General features: G+C 40.2%; 1 protein-coding gene across 3 annotated transcripts in view; it reads left to right on the forward strand.

Moving 5' to 3' along the window:
• The window catches only part of Pcsk5 (proprotein convertase subtilisin/kexin type 5), a 411,139-nt gene that overhangs the window by 119,512 nt on the left and 274,763 nt on the right, over nt 1-16,864 (forward strand). For all 3 annotated transcript variants that reach the window (XM_040746607.1, XM_040746615.1, XM_040746617.1), the window contains exons 4-5: nt 2,870-3,013; nt 5,874-5,950. In XM_040746607.1, coding sequence (XP_040602541.1) covers nt 2,870-3,013; nt 5,874-5,950 — 221 coding nt within the window. The remainder of the gene's footprint in view (nt 1-2,869; nt 3,014-5,873; nt 5,951-16,864) is intronic.

Below are 16,864 nucleotides of genomic sequence, written 5' to 3' on the forward strand. Positions count from 1 at the left end.
CTGTATACCAGGCTTTTGTCCCAACAGAGCTCTCAATGGGTTTGACTACAAATTTGGGGAACGTGGCCAGTATATGTACTTTTATCCTTGAGTGCTGTTTTACCATGGCTATCTAACAAGGAGATGTAGGCCAGTATAAAGATTCCTTTCACCAGGCTCTTCAGGAAATGGTGAGGTCATTCTTATTTCATTGCTGGGTGAGATCAGTAATTTCTATCTTATTTTCTCTGAACATCTCAGGTATATAGCACAACTATGTTAGTAACAGGTTGGGAAATCTAGAAAACTGAAATATTTTAGTAATCAAGGGTTCCTGTTGAGGACCCAGGGTTCTACATCTTGTTTAAAGTAGATCCTTCAAGTTGCCTCTGACTTACTTCTTTTCTACAAGAAACAATCTAGCTTTTATTAACTCATTCATCCTCATCATATTTTTTATTATTAATATCATTTTGTCCTTGATATCTGGGCCACATTCCATATTATATTACCAAACAAATACATCAGTTTCACAGTTCCCAACTGCGGCAGTGATTCAGCAGTGGCAGATGTAAGAGATACAAAAGGTAGTACCAGAAAGTTTAAAATGATCGAGGTTTGATTCAGCAGAAGCAGAGGTGGAAACGTTCCAAAAGTGCATGGCTCACTCCACCACACATGTTTTCCATTGACGGCTGGTGTTCTTCAGTTTTTATAATTACAATTCAGGCTCCATCCCACCACTCTAGGATGCTTATTCCATTTGTGGCTTGCCCATTTCCTGTCCATTTCCTTCCTTCAACCCACCCCTCAGCTACACTAACATTACCCCCAGTCACAATGTGTACTACAGGTGTTCACAGCAGGTTTTGAAAAAAAATGGAGTGAGATTGCTTTGTATTAAAATACTTGGTGAGGAGAGGCCCACATGCTTGGCCAGAATGGGACAATTGGAAAAGTATGTATTTTAGCAATCTGCATGACTTCTTTTTGCTAGTGTTTCTTTTAGCCAAGCAAATAACTGGCTGGATTTTGCTGAAGAGGTCAGAGCAGGAAACATAATAAAAATTTCAACTGGAAATGAAGTTGAGGCTGCTTATTCCTTCTGAGTATATTGATTATCCAGTGTTTATGAACTCTTAGGTTAGACATAAGTCCTTAGGTCACTTGGGGAGACAAGTGCACAAGTGTCAGCCGTGAGCAGTACAGCACAGCGGAAGCCAGTGAGCATGAGTGGGAGCATGCAGACCAAGTGTCCACGTTCATATGCATGCCTGTACTCCTAAGTTCCTGGGAAGGAAAAAGAAAAGTGAGCCATAGGAGACTGTGCAGGACCAGTGCTGTGCTCAGGAAACTGGAGGAAGGAGAGTGAACAGCATTTGGTTATAGAGCACGGTCGTAAAGAGTGGGTGTTCAGGATCCAGAGTGGCCTTTCCCTCCTTTCTAGCGTACTGTCCTCAGCGTCGGTCTGTCCAGCAGTCCCCACCTTTTCTGTCCCTACTCTAGCCCATATCATAGTCCTAGCACGTGCTGCACTGAACAGGACGCTAGTCCCTGACTCTTTCTTGGACCATCACTCCACTTTCTGCTGCCAAATGCTAACAGTAACATACCTCTTGCTTTCTGAGAGACTGGAGTCTCTTTCTGACTGTTCCCTTAAAGCAGCACACTAGGACCCCTCAACATTCACCACCATATGGGGCTCTCTCTCTCTCTCTCTCTCTCTCTCTTCAAACCACAATCACCATTCTCAGTCATCTTGTTGATCCATTTTTCTGCTTTCTGTGGCCCTCCTCTAGGACAATACCTAAGGTTTTTGTTTTGTTTTGTTTTGTTTTGCAACCACACAGAGCAAGCAGTAAGTGCTCAATACAATGTGTGTTAGATCCCTCAGTGGCAGCGGAGTCCCCATTATGTTTAGTGTACAGAAAAGTTAGCATTCTTTTCCATTTCCTCAGTGTGGAGCTGCTTGTTGAGAGGCAGGAAGAATATAGTGAGTGGTGAATGGTGAGCTGGTGTTGCTATGACATTATAGAGTCACACAACCTTTCCTTTGTGCTTCTTTTGAGTCTTAGGAATCTGGAAAACAGCAACCCTCAGGAGTATTTCAAAGAGGACTTGAAAGGAACAATTATGGAGGTTGAACCAACATTTGTAAATTATATCAGGAAAAGTTGCTGGCTCCATTCCTTTTTCAGTATGTTTGGACATTGCAGCTCTTGCAGAATGAAATTTCTGTGCATAATGAGCCAGGATGTTATGTTTTCAGCCTGCCCCTTGAAGCTCCTGTATACATTTCCTGGGTAGAGTACCCATCTTGGTTTTGTACTGTTCCCATCCTTCTCAAAGTAGCTTTGAATGAATCTGCCCACCACTGTTAGTTTAGTGAAAGCCATTTAGAGAACCTGCTGGTTTGAGGGTTTTGTTTTGCTTTGTTTTTTCTCATAGTAGCACACCTCTATGTGGCTCTCCAAGTGGGGCTTGAGTCAGTCCCAGTTGCAGCTGGATTGGATCCTAGATGTCTGGCTAAGACACGAGAACAAACATGTTCTTCAGTTACACTCTTCAGGTTTATAATGAAGTGCAACAGTGGTTATTTACATGTTATTAATACATGGTGACAAAAAATATCTCTTTCACTGTTGATATACCAGATTTTTAAACTTCCTGTGGTACCCAAACTGGTACCCAGTACCTATCGGTTTACATTTTCCCTCTTTCTTCGCATACTTTTTTTTTGTATCACCCCAGTTACCACTCAGGGGATCAGTGCTTCTCTTCTAATAGGCAGCAGGCCAAATTGCTGTTAATTCAGTACTGTCTCCACAAGTGGGTTATTCTCCGATCTGTGCACTGTTTAGTAATCTTCATTGCCCTTTTCATTCTGTAGCACTGCAGTGACAACACGCATCCCTGCCAGTCGGACATGAATATTGAAGGAGCCTGGAAGCGAGGTTATACGGGGAAGAATATTGTGGTGACCATCCTGGATGACGGCATCGAGAGAACCCACCCTGATTTGATGCAAAACTACGTGAGTGTTTGTTGTGGCCAGAGGTCCTCTCTCCTTGGCAGCTGGGGACTCCTGGGGGAAGGGTCAGAAAGTGGGAGAGCTGCTGACAAATGTGCCAGAAGATGTGGCAGGTTCTGTGCTTTGTTCCCTTCTTGTAGAAGGTGAGCTCTGGCCTGATAGGAACCACAAGATACCCTCCTTTCATTTCCCCGTGCCTTTGATGGTGAGACCTTCAAAGACAGCCATGCCCACACCATCTGTTGTCAGCCACGCCCTATCCTCAGCAATTCGGGAAGACAGGCAGGCAGCACTGTCTTTTATGGAGAGCTTCTCTCCAGTTGTTCTGCACCTTTCCTTCCCTACCTCTTTTTCTTTTTTCAGTTTTTTAACTTTGTGACATTAGAATATGATTGTGTTGAGAGAAGCTTTATCTTGCTAGCCACTTTGGGATATCACCTGCCAGTCGCCTGGGCTCTGCCACATTATAGTCCCCAAATAACACACAAGACGCTGTATTAATTATGAAGCTGTTGGCCTTGTTTGTTTCTTACTGGCTAGCTCTGACTTAAGTAATTACCCCATAATTGTTAATCTAAGTATGTCTCTTACCGGAGAATAGTTCCCGGGCTTCCTACCCCATGGCGTCACATGTAGAACTCTCCTGTGTTTCTCCTTCCCAGAATCCTCCTGGATTCCTAGTCCCACCTATCTAGATTCCCTATTGGCCAGACAGTGCTTTATTACAAATGCACAGGACTTCCCCAACATGATTGTATCACTTATCCCTTTCCCTTTCATTCCTTCAACCCTGCCTTATATCCCTCCTTGCTCTCTTTGAAATTTGTGACCTCCTTTTTCATTAATTGTCAATATATTTAAATACAACCTGCTTAGTCTGTGTAATGTTACTTGTATGTATGCTTTCAGCGCTGACCATTTAGTATTGGATAAGCAGTTGGTGTGCCCTTCCCTGGGGGAGACTATTTCTCTAGGTGGCATTCCTTAGATGCCTGTCATTATTTGTGTAGTGTTGAGGCCTGTGGACTTGCCCAGTCTCCTGTAGCAGGTCTGTTGTTGACCCTGTCCCGCTCATGCTTAGAGAGCCATGTTGGTGAGACTTCATGGGTGTAGCTTCTGACATTACTAGGAGACACAACCTCACAGTAAACTCCCTGTTCCTCTGGCCCTTACAATGTTTCTGCCCCCTCTCCCCCAGTGTTCCCTGCACCTGCAACACAGCAGTCATTTTGTCTCCACAGTTCTGTATTTTGACTGGCTGTGGTTTTCTGTAATGCTCTCTGTCTGGTGCAAAGAGACCTTTTCCTTTGCCACACCAGTCGATCCCTTTCTTAAGGAGAAACTGAAGATTCATTTACTCTACTTTGAACAGGAATCAGTGGCTAAACTCACCCTGTAGACTAGAGTGTTCAGATAAACTTGTGCCTCTTAAGACTTGAACTTCAGTTCAATCTCCCCATTGACAAGTAAAGAAAATAAAGGCTGGAGACTGAAGTCAGTTATCTTGGGTGAAACGAGATCAGACCTTGCCTTTTCCCCCAGAAGGGACATCTGTCTTCAACGTCCATAGCATCTCTCTCTGTGGGCCTCTACCTGCTGTAGATGACTGCACTTCGTTAAGTAAAATTAGCTTCTACCTAATTATGATGGCAGTTTTTGCCTCTTTTATGTTTTCCCTCTTAAAGAACATTCTCTGGGATTACCTGGTTAGTTATCAGTGATGGTGCTATCTCAGTTCCCTCTTGGTGGCCAGATAAAAGTAGAGAAAGCCTTGGATTATTCAGATCAAAGACTTGGGCTCCCATCTGGTTTGCTTCATATCAAGACAGGCTCTAGATTAGTCTGATTGGTGCCTCTGTTTCCTGTGAGTAAAGTTTTTTTAAGTTATGCTTGAGTCACTCATTCAAAGTGCTTTTAGCTCTGGCAGCCTCTAAGAGGCGGGCAGGGCTCCTGTGTGCTGAAAGCAGAAGTTACCATTCTGTGCATCATGTATTGTGCTTAACTCTCCAAAACCTTTCCATTTCTGTGAACTAAAACTTATTTTCAGAAACACAAGCATTCAGTAAATATAGAAGCAAAGATAATATTGACTTTTATTAACACCAGACATAGAAGCAATCATGAAGCATGGAGGAATTGATAATACCCTGGAACAGGCTAAGTGAAGGAATAAAAGATAAAACAGCAAAAGTGACCCCATGAGTTCCTTTTAGTTTTCAGGAGCTTTTTTCCTAACCATTTTGAAAGCAAACAAATAAATCCAACTATGGCTTTAGATGTTCTGTTTCTTTATTTTAAACCTTAGCTTAAGGCAGCTTTGCTCATCATTTGGGCTACTCTCAGAGCTGTGGAATAATAGTAACAATCTCATTTGAAAACTTTTGTGTAATAGAAATTAAACAAGACTAAATTGTGTGATGCAGATCCCAAGAAACCTGATAAAATAAGCATCTAGTATCTTACCTGGCCTGTCAGTTATATGTGAACAATTGTTTTTTCTTCTAAAAGTCATGAAAATATGATAAGGATTATTGTAAGGTCAGGATACCAAGTAAGGGATGGAAAGTGCTTAAAAAACGTGGAATTGAGGACATCTGTACAAGATAAACATCTCACGAACTGGGTCACTCTGAGTAATAAGGGGAAAGTCCTTTGCTCTATATAGACTACCTCACCTTAAAGGGACAATACAACAATGATTGTTATTGAACCAGCAGTGTCCCCCTAAGGTGTCTGACACTAGTGAACCAGGAGGGTATTTATTAACCTAATTACTCCCTTGCAGAAATGCATTTAAGAATGCATGAGCTAGTGGGTGAATGCTAACTACTGTCTGTTTCCCATCTCTTCTCCAACGTCATAGGATGCTCTGGCAAGTTGCGATGTGAATGGGAATGACTTGGACCCGATGCCTCGTTACGATGCAAGCAATGAGAACAAGTAAGACTCAGAGGGCTGGCTGGCATGTGGCTAGCCGGGAGCTCAGCTTTCTGCTTATGCCAAGGGAAGTCTTCTCTTCAAAACTCTTGGTAACAAATGATCTTTTAATCACAGCAAGAAAAACAGGTATCTTTTCACTAAAGTTTCTTATTAGGAAAGTGGGGCCATCCTCATAGGAAGAAATGGCTGCTGACAGAGCCCTGGGGTGGCTCAGCATCTCCAGATCTTGAAGATGGAAGTGAAGTTGTTAGCCCCTGAGATAATTAGTTCACAACACATTTGTTTCAAGACCAGTATGGTAAGAGGAAAGGGAAAAAACAAAAGAATACTTACCAAAGATTCACTTACTGTTAAATCCAACATATTGTAGTTGAGGTCACAGATTGGGTTTTATACATTAGCACAATAGAACATGCAAAGAATTATTGCCAGGCATGGGCTGCATCTTCATTCCTACCCTCATTCATAATCAAGAGGTCCAGTTTCTCTTTCCAATTAGTATGGTAGTTTTTAGCAAATACAAATGTGTATCCATTGGATAGCAGAACCTTTATCATTCTTCAGTGGGTAAGTGACAATGATTTTTCCTAGTTACAAAGACCATCAGCAGATATTCCTGATCACTAAACCACAGTAATTGGCCCTTTTTAGTTCAAAAGTCCTCTGGGAAGTCATTTTAATTGAGGAATTTTCATGTTACTTTTTCTTAACATGTTTATGTTGGGTCTACTGAAATTGCAAAGAGGACTACTTTGACCGTTTACTGTATGCTATTTGCAATCTGCTGGGGTTTTTTTTGTTTGTTTGTTTGTTTGTTTATTTTTGGGGTTTTTGTTTTTTGTTTTTGTTTTGTTTTTTTGGTTTTCGAAGACAGGGTTTCTTTGTGTAACAGCCCTGGTTGTCCTGCCTCTGCCTCCCAAATGTTGGAATTATAGACGTGCACCACCACTGCCCTACTCCATTGCTTTTCTTTAGAGGAAATTTTGTTAGATAACACTTGGTTAAGTGGGTCAATAAGTTCAGATAAAACCAGATGACCTGGAAAAACTTTCTGTTGCTTTCACCATCTACAAGAAAGTTTCAACAAAGAAGCTGTAGAAATATGCCATGTGTTGATATGAATGGCCAAGTATATATAACAAATAAGGATCTGTAGTGAAAGCATTAATATATAAATTTATGTATGTAGATGTTTCTGGAACTTCCAAACAAAAAGAGAAGGTGACTAAATTATAGTTAATAGTCATCTGTTAGACCTAGCTTTTATTGTCTAGATTATAATGTTTTGTGAATTTCATGTAAGGGATTAGAGTTTCAGGCAACATGAGCTGATCAGTCTATCATCTATCTATATCTATCTATCATCTGTATCTATCTACCTATCTATGTCTATCGTCTATCTATCTATTGATCATCTATCTTATCATCTATCATCTGTCGCTACCTACCTATATAGCTAGCTATCTATAGCTATCATCTATCTATATATAATCTATCTATATCCATCATCTGTCTATCTGTGTATCATCTGTCTATATCTGTCTATCATCTAAATTGCAAACTAACATGAAATGACTTGAATCATTTAATATTTAAAAATGAACTCTTAGTGGTAGTGGGATATAAGAAATATCTGCCCTTTCATATTTGTTTTAAATTTAAGATTTTCTAAAAAATAGTCTTTAAAATAAGGAAAATATACTGTTAGCACTTCTCTACATGCTGTTCTGCTCTCGTGTAGCATAGGCATTCCCAAGAATCAAACAGCACTCTACAGAATTGTAAAACACAGAGAAATAACAGAATTACCATCTGTAGCATTCACAAATGCCATTGTCAAACTGCACACACAGTAGGGATGCCATTAAATAGTATCCTAGTGGGTTTTGCTGTTGTTTTTGTTATTTTTCGTATCCTACTTTTGTGTATGTTCAATCATTGAATGTATCAGAACTGCAATAAGAGGGTTCCTTACCTTGGATGAACCTCAAGTGTGCTTACCTCTCCTATAAGGACAGTTATACCAATCCCTGCTCACACTCTTACATGCAAGAAAAAGATAAATATTAAAAAAACAGGAACAGAGAGCAGAGCAGTGAGAGAAAATACAAAGCAGACAGAGTTAAGCAGAATGGAGGGTGTGTCCTACAGGTCAGGGTGAAGGCACACATGGGATATGAAAGGAAAGCCACCTGAGAGCAGGTAGAAACTGCAGTGGCACCGGTGTGGCCACTTGTGGATCATTGTATCCTAAGATGAGAGTTCTGTGTGTGCTCTTGCCTGCTCAGTTTACCTGATGTGTTTTGTTCTGTTTAATTCACCTAGAGACTCTAGGAGAGAATGGCACACAAGTAAGTGCCAATCCCTAATATATCAATCATGTGTTATAGCAAAGCTGACTGCAATATATGTAGTTACTGGATTTATCACATCAATGTTTGCAGAGAGAAATGGGGGGAAATGTAAAATTTTTACTTTAAACTTCTGACCAAAGTATCTCCCTTTAGGATGTGAATTTATGGATATGCTGGAGTAAGAATGATAGACTAATGGCTTGAGTCCCGTAGCTAGTTATATCTAAATCTACCTGTGGTGGATTTTTGCATTGAAATGGAATGGTGATGGGTGACCATTAGCAAAGATGTGTCTGCTGTAACCGTGTTGACCAATATGTCCATATGTAAAAACATGTTCATTGAGTATTTTAAACTCATGTGCTTAGGTATACTAGCGAAATAATATAGATTGTTAATGGGGTGAATTGGAAGAATTTCTTTTAGTCTTTGTCATTTCCTAGGACTTTTGTTCATGTATCTCTGGGATCTTGCTCATTCTAGAGCATGACAGTGTGTCCCAATTTGACCTACTCTAACAACTTCCCATTGTTCATTGAGTTTAGGGGGGTTCGACAGATGATACCGGCATTGTTCCAGATGTGTGCCAGTATTTGTAGTCTTTGAGAGAAGGTTTTTGATTGAAATAGAATTACATCACTTTTCCCCTTCCTTTTCTCCCTCCACACCCTCCAAAATACCTTCCTTGAATCCCACCCACTTTCAAGTTATTAGTTTTTTATTATTGTTATTGATGTGTATGTGTGTGTGTGTGTGTGTGTGTGTGTGTGTGTGTGTGTGTGTGTGTGTTCCCTCTTGGCTAGCTAAGAGCATGTATTCTAGCATTTATGGTGAAAATTCCTCTGCTCAGTCGACTATACTGTCATACACAATTGATGGATATGTCTTCAAGCATGCATCCATGAGTAGATAATTCTGCTTAGATGAGGGTCTCATCACACTAGGAATAAGAGTAGATTTGAAGTAGAGAAGACATAACAAAACATGGACTCTCTGTGATTAGCTTTAGATCTAACTGCCCTGAACTTTGCTACTTACAAATAATATATAGGAAGTAGTGAAGCAGTGCTCACTCTAAAAATAACAGTACAGTGTGTAAAATCCTAAACTAAATGCATACTGGGTGCTGAATAGCCATAGCTCTTATTACTGAAGTTATATGTTCTATTCACTTCTCTAATTCCTCATCATCAGTTAAAAGTTAAAGTGTTCTCAAGGGATGTGTGCATTTGAATATTTCAAATCTAAAGTAAGTATTGGGAACTGTCCAGGGTGAAAGGTTGAGCAAGATGCTTCTCTACCTCTGAAGACTGGAAACTCTGATGTACCCAGTCCTCAGTGCAGTATGAGTTTTGTTTGACTTTTAAATAACTAATTTACTTATGCATTTTAATTAAAGTAGAATCATGTAACCTTCCCTCTTCTTGCACCCTCAAAAGCATCCCATGCCCCCGCCCTCAAATCCGTAGCCTGCTTTTCTCTGATTATCATTACTGCATATTTGTAGGTACAAATATATAAATATTACAAGCTGAGTCTGTTTTGTTGTTTACATATTGTTTCAGGGCTGATCATTTTGTATTGAATAGCCAATAATGTGGCTCATCCCTGTGAGAGTCTAGTTCTCCTTCTCCCAGCAGTCACTGGTTACGTGTAATCCTTTGTTTATGAGTGGGATGGTAAAGAATTTTCCTCCTTCCATGTTGACATGTCCATTGATATCCCCATTGTTTTGGTCTTGTGTATGCAGCCATTCCTAGGAGAGAATGTTTTACAGCCTAATTCCTGGAATTCTGGCTCTTTTGATCTTTCTTCTCCTCTTGCATAATGTCACCTGAACCATAGATGCGGAGGCTGTGATATAGATGGATCTGTTGGGGCTGGTTTCCCTCAGTCTGTTTTCCTCTCGGAATCATGTCTAATTGTGGTTTACTGTGATGGTCTCCATTGGCTGTAACAAGAAGGTACTTTGATGAGGGTTGGATAAGAAGTAGGAAATGTGGAAATGTGGTGGGGGGCACCCACTGAGAGTTGGACAGGAGAAGGAGAGACAAGGGACAAATCATACCAAGCCCGTTTGAGTGAAGCCTCAAGGAATCACATTATTTTATAATTACCCAAATTGTATACAATGAGTATAGATGTATGCAGGTACATATGTATATGTGTACATATGATATATATTATATGCTATATCAGATACAGTATATGATATATATGTACACACACACACAATAAAGCAAGTTATCCCACTTAGTCCCCACAATGACCATAGACTACCAAAAATCCCAGTACCAGGGAGGGGAAACCCCTTTAGAATTGTTGGTCAGGATAGTCCATGTGACTCTCAAGATCATAGAGACTACTAATGTAGCTTTTGGTTATCTCTTAGAGGTTGAAGGAAAGCTGTTGCTGAACACACCACACTGTTAGGACACAGGACTCAGATGATTCTCAGCGCTGCATCTAACATGAAAGCCTCCATTTTGCAGTCTAATTTCAACAGGTAGTAGAAAATGCTAAGCGAGCTGCCAAGAGAGAGAAGCAATTAATTGGATATAAGATCCTTATGGGGGTAATTTAAATTTTTTTTGAAAAGTCAGAATAAGGAAATTGAGGCATATCCTATGCGATACTACCTTGTAAAATCAGACCAATTGTTTGGGGAGTGTGTTTATAACTCTCTAGTACTTAGTTGCATTTGTTCATTTAGTTTTAAATATTTATTAAGAGCTTGCTTTATGAATAGATCTATAGTAATTGGATGATTATATTGATGAGATCTATATTGATTGTTAATTGGTTGACTTGGGAAAGGACTTCGTAAGGAACCAATAGCTCAAGAGTTTTCAGTACCAATAGAGATATAACCTTAAATGTGTGCGAATCATCTCTCTTAGACTTACATGATTGTGATTCATGCCAAAGCTTTGAAGTAAAGGAGATTACTCCAGAAGTACAAAGGTATGCAGTTCCTTTCCTCACCACTTTTTCAGTGCCCAAATGGTGATATATCAAATCTACGATACTGATGATAAAGAAATAACATCATAATAACAGACCATAGAAACCTGTCTTGCGATTCCCCCTTTGCCTTAATTCATAGTAGCTTGCTTGTTTAAGACTTAAAACAGGGAGTGCCTCCCTACAAATGAAACAGACTCACAGTCTCCTGGCATCTCATCTCTCTATTCCTTTTTCAGTAAATGAATTATTGACATCTGAGTTATAGCAACCCTTCCTTAGGTTGCCTCATGTTAAATGTTCTCTCTGCTTAAGCCATTGTGAGTTTGTGTCAAGAGGTGGTACCACCGTATCATATTGGGTATGTGGCATTTGGCTTCAGAATCCAATTGCTTTGCAAAAGAACCCAACCTAGAAGCTGTAGATTCCTTTTCTTAAAGGAATAGATTTTATTCATCTTCTTTTTTATCTCTTATTTTTAAGATTTAACCAGAGTAGATAGAAATACATTTCCTCTGGTTCTTTAATCTTTCACAACTTTTTTCCTGTTTTTAAGAATGTTAATATAGTGTAGAAACCTCTGTGTGCGTGTGTGCGTGCGTGCGTGTGTGTGTGTGTGTGTGTGTGTGTGTGTGTGAGTGTGAGTGTATGTCCATGAAGCAGGAAGTCTGTCGGACTGGCTAAATAAGAAAGATTTTAACTTTAACGTAGTAAAATATATGACAAGGCAGCTATTAAGCAAGAACTACAAATACAATATTTAGTCCATTAACATTTAGAGTATTCACCTACATAATGTTTTGTATTATTTATGTACAGCTGTCATAGCCTGTTAAGGCTGCTATAACAATGTGTCTTAGACTAAGTAAATTTTCCCTTTTTTATTTAAATTAGCAACAAGCTTACTTCCCCTGTCAATCCCAGCTCCCTCTCCCTCCCCTCCTCCCCTGTTCCACCAGCTCCCCAGCCCCCCACACAATCTGTACTCCATTCTCCAGGGAGGGTGAGGTCCTACATGGGGATATCCAGAGTCTTTCATTTCGTTCAGGGCAGGGCCTAGGCCCTTCCCCAAGAGTCCAGGTTGAGAGAGCATCCCTCATTGTGGGAGGGGCACCCAAAGACCATTTGTATTCCAGAGATAAATACTGATCTTCTGCCAGGCTGCATACATTGGCCAGGCCTCCTCTCTGACAAGCACGTTCAGGGTGTCTGGATCAGTCACATGCTGGCCTCCCAGCCATCAGTTGGGGGTCCAAGAGCTCCCCCTTGTTCAGGTCAACAGTTTCTGTGGGTTTAACCAGCCCTGTCTTGACCGCCCCCCCTGCTCATCATTCCTCCCTCTCTATCACTGGGATCCAGGAGTTCAGTTCAGTGTTTAACTGTGAGTGTCTACCTCTGCTTCCATCAGTCCCTGGATGAAGGTTCTAGGATGACATATAAAGTAGTCATCAAATTCATTATCAGGGATGGGCATTTAAGGTAGTTTCTCCCCTACTGCTTCCTTTGCCAGTTGGTGTCATCCGTGTAGATCTCTGGTAATCTCACCAGTGCCAGATCTCTCCTGAAATCTACAATGGCTCCCTCTATTATGGTATCTTCATCCTGCTCTCCTCTGTTCTTCCCTCAGCTCATCCTTCCTGCTTCCCCCATGTCCTCCTCTCCCCTCCTCTTCTCCCCCTCTCTTTTTCCCGGATCCCTCTCCTCTCTCCCATGCTCCCAATCTGCTCAGGAGATCTTGTCTGGGGGTATCTTCCCCTTCTCTGGGGGTATCATGCATATCTCTCCTAGGGTCCTTCCTGTTTTGCAGACTTTCTTTCAGTGGGATTGTAGGCTGGCAATCCCCTGATCCATGCCTGAAATCCATATATGAGAGAGTACATACCATGCTTGTCTTTTTGTGATTGGGTTGCCTTACTCAGGATGGTTTCTTCTAGTGCCGTCGATTTGCCTGCAAATTTCAAGATTCCATTGTTTTTTTTTTTCTGCTGAATAGTACTCCATTGTGTAAATGTTCCACATTTTCTCTATCTACTCTTCAGTTGAGGGACATCAAGACTAGATAACTTAAAAAAGCAGGAATTTAGTGTATACTTTTGGAGGCTGGGTAGTCCAAGATCAATTCAGCAGTGAATTTGGTATCTGCAGCAGATCCCTTTCTTAAGAAACCACTTTCTGTGTGTCTTCATATTGCCAAAGGGACAAGCAAACTCCTTCAGATATGTTTCATAAGGGTGCTAATTCCATTCACCTTCACCGGGATATTGGCTGGCCTTTCCAATTGCTGGGACACTAAGGTTCTCTGCACCACTGAAGACCTTAAATTCTTACAGATGTCACTAACAGAGATCTCCTGGGAACTACGTTTTCTGGTTCAGCATTAATAATACTGCATTATTGGTTCCCATGAGCCCTGCCTATGCCTGTTTATGTCCCTTGACTAAACTGCATTAACCATTATTAAATACTTCAGTATTCTGGGATAGGCCTATGATTGACACAGGTGTATGTCTATCCTTTATTTAGTTTGCTGTCTTGTAGAGCAAAAGGAAAAATGTTCAAATACATCTGAGGACAAAAGAAATTAAATTTGAGTTGTTTAAATGGCTGTTTATTCTTTAACGCAGGTTAAACAAATATGGGAGGTGGTTATCTAACCTCAAATTCCTATATAGCTGTTACCTGAACTATAAATATTCATCTTCATAAAAAATACATTAATTATTCCAGAGCTTGTAGTCATGCTAATTCAACCTTCAAACTCCTTTGTTCTGCTCTTTGTCAATTTTGCTAGTTTCTCCTCTAGGATTTCTGGACTTATTGTCTTGGGACCATCAGTAACAACTTTGATAAAGAGTCCGATTGATGCTATAGGTTAAAATGAAGTTTGCGTATAATTTATGCGAACCCCATGTACTGTTAACATGAATAATTGATAGTTGTTTGAATTTAAATTTCTTATTTAAAAAACAAACTCACAACTTCCCAGGGCTGTAGAGCAGATGGAAATTGCAGTAAGGGAAGAGATAAGTATCCTTTTTAAATAATGAATTAAGCATTTGAGCAGGTTTTCCAAGCAGGTGTATTTGTTTATCTTTATTTTTTAATCTCCTCCAACCTCCTCCTTTGTGTGCCTATATTTTTGTCATTTCCTTCTATCCAGAATTTGTATGATCACAGAGCGTGAAGACTTTGTGAGGGTGTCCTTGCTAAGCTAAGCACTAGCAAAGAGTCCATGAATTCTATAAGCTTATCAGATGGCAAATCTCATGTGAGATACTGAAGAAGAAAGCCAACTGTGGATAAAAGAGCCCTTCCTTTCATTTGCTACATGTAAAACTAATAGGACCAAGAACAAGCTGAAAGAGTATTTGAACCTCAGTCTTGCAGAATGTTTACTCTGCCATCACTGAAGTACTCTCTAGATAGTGGTTACATTTTAATACTTACAAGATTCCTTCTAGGTTAAAGACTTGTTAGAAATTTGTCCTTATAAGCCGATAGGTTTGCCATATTTGTGGTATTTATTAATTCTGCTCCAATAGAAACTTCCCATTCCTTTGTGATAAGTATTAATAAATATGTATTTCCTTATCAGAAGGTCAGTCAGCAAAGAAGACAGGATGATACAGAACAAATAATATTCTGTTTTTGCAGAGGAGGCATAGGTACCAGCCCAAAGCCCATTGATACCATATCTGTGACCCTGGAGGAGCATCCTTCTCAAATTTTCCCTTGCTATCATAGTGGTCCTGTTCATCTTAAACTACCAATAATCTATTTAGGAAGAGACATTATGACTGCACATTCACCACCTTTCATTACCACATCCGTATGCGCCTCTAGTCATGCCCAAAATGGGCATGGCTAGTGGCGCAGTCCTAATGTCTTTTCCTACAAACCTATATACCTATGGTTTTCTGTTTGGCTATATTTTGTTGATATGTAAGCATAGGTAATAAAATTAGAAAATTGGCATTATATCTGTTTACCACTCACGGGATCTCACATTCGGGAAATGTGCCCAAGATTAGTGAGTGGCAGGCAGACTTTGAGTTCATTCACACCCACACCATGTATTCACCCACATAGCTAAATTAGTTGCTAGATGAGAAGCTGGTGTCTAGGTGGATCACAACGTTCTGGAACTGTCATGACCAGAATGGAGTACTATGTTCATTGAGTACTTCTTGGTAGCCAGAGTTCTCTGCCTCTTCAAAGAGTAGGAGCATATCAGCAAAGATCCCTAATGTCACATGGATCACTATAGCTTGAAACAAGGAACAAAGATAACTTATTTAAGTAAGTGATTTTACAACCTGGTTCCCACAATGCTATTTATTCAGATAAAATAATGAAGAATGCCCTAGTGAGGCCATAGGATATGTATTCAGAGGGTGTAGAGGGTTAACTACTGTGTCTTACAGACAGTCAGAGACAGATACAACACTAGAAAAGCTATATATTTGGAGGGAAGGAAGGAGGGAAAGAGGAGGGCTGGAAAAATAAGACAGGGAAATAAAACAGGCAGGTCAGAAAGCTGGCTGGCTTTGTGTTAGATGTGATTGACTGGTTAGTGTAAAGGTGAAGCTGGAGCTTTGATCTGTCCATTTTCAAAAAAAATCACTAATACATACTAACAGCTCTTAAAAGTGAAACTTAATGAGAACCAACTAATCACAATTCAAGTCAGAGGTTTCTGAAAACCATGTGAACATGCTACACATATGAATGCTAATATAATTACCAGAATTTATATGAAGTAAATGTTCCAGGTCTGGAGAAATAGCTTAGCAGTTAAGAACACAGATAGTTCTTCCAGAGAATCCAGATTTGATTCCCAGAACCCACACTAGTGCTCACAACCATCTATAACTCCAGTCCCAGGGTATCCAATGTCCTTGCCTGACCTCTTTGAGTACCAAACATATGGTGAACAGATATACATGCAGACAAAATATCCATATGCGTCAAGTTTTAAATATTAAAGTAAGTACCAAAATAAAGTGTTGGTCTAAGTTCTGGGGGTCATTGGTTCATTTTCACATTGCTTTATGTCAGTGGTTCTCTACCTTCTTAATGCTGTGACACTTTAATACAGTTTCTGATTTTGTGGTGACCCCAACCATAAAATTATTTTCATTGCTGCTTCATAGCTGTAATTTTGCTACTGTTATGAATTGTAAATATCGGTGTTTTCCACTGATCTTACCTGATCCCTATGAAAAGGTCCTTTGACTCCAACAGGTCAAAAACCACAGGTTCAGAACCACTACTCTGGAGCTCAGACTCTGAGGGTGGAATCACATTCGGTAAAAGTCACTGAACCATGTTTTTGCACCTGAGTGAAGAGCTTTGTGAGTGCTCTGAAAATGTGGGTTGTGAATGAAAAATTCTCTGTAGAAGACCAGGCTCAGGGACACCTGGGAATGAGAGATTTTTCTCTTCCTTAGAGAGGAGTGAGACCCTAAGGTTCTCCTTTGGAGAATAGGAAGAATTTCCTTTGCGTGTATGTCATTGACGCCCTCCAAGGGATAAGAGCATGACAGGTTCATTTGAGTCCCTGAGTCCCCTCTTGTCTGCTTTCATCCCAAGCTGC

The sequence above is a fragment of the Mesocricetus auratus genome, unplaced genomic scaffold (genome assembly GCF_017639785.1).
Source record: "Mesocricetus auratus isolate SY011 unplaced genomic scaffold, BCM_Maur_2.0 Super-Scaffold_4256, whole genome shotgun sequence".
Taxonomy (NCBI): domain Eukaryota; kingdom Metazoa; phylum Chordata; class Mammalia; order Rodentia; family Cricetidae; genus Mesocricetus; species Mesocricetus auratus.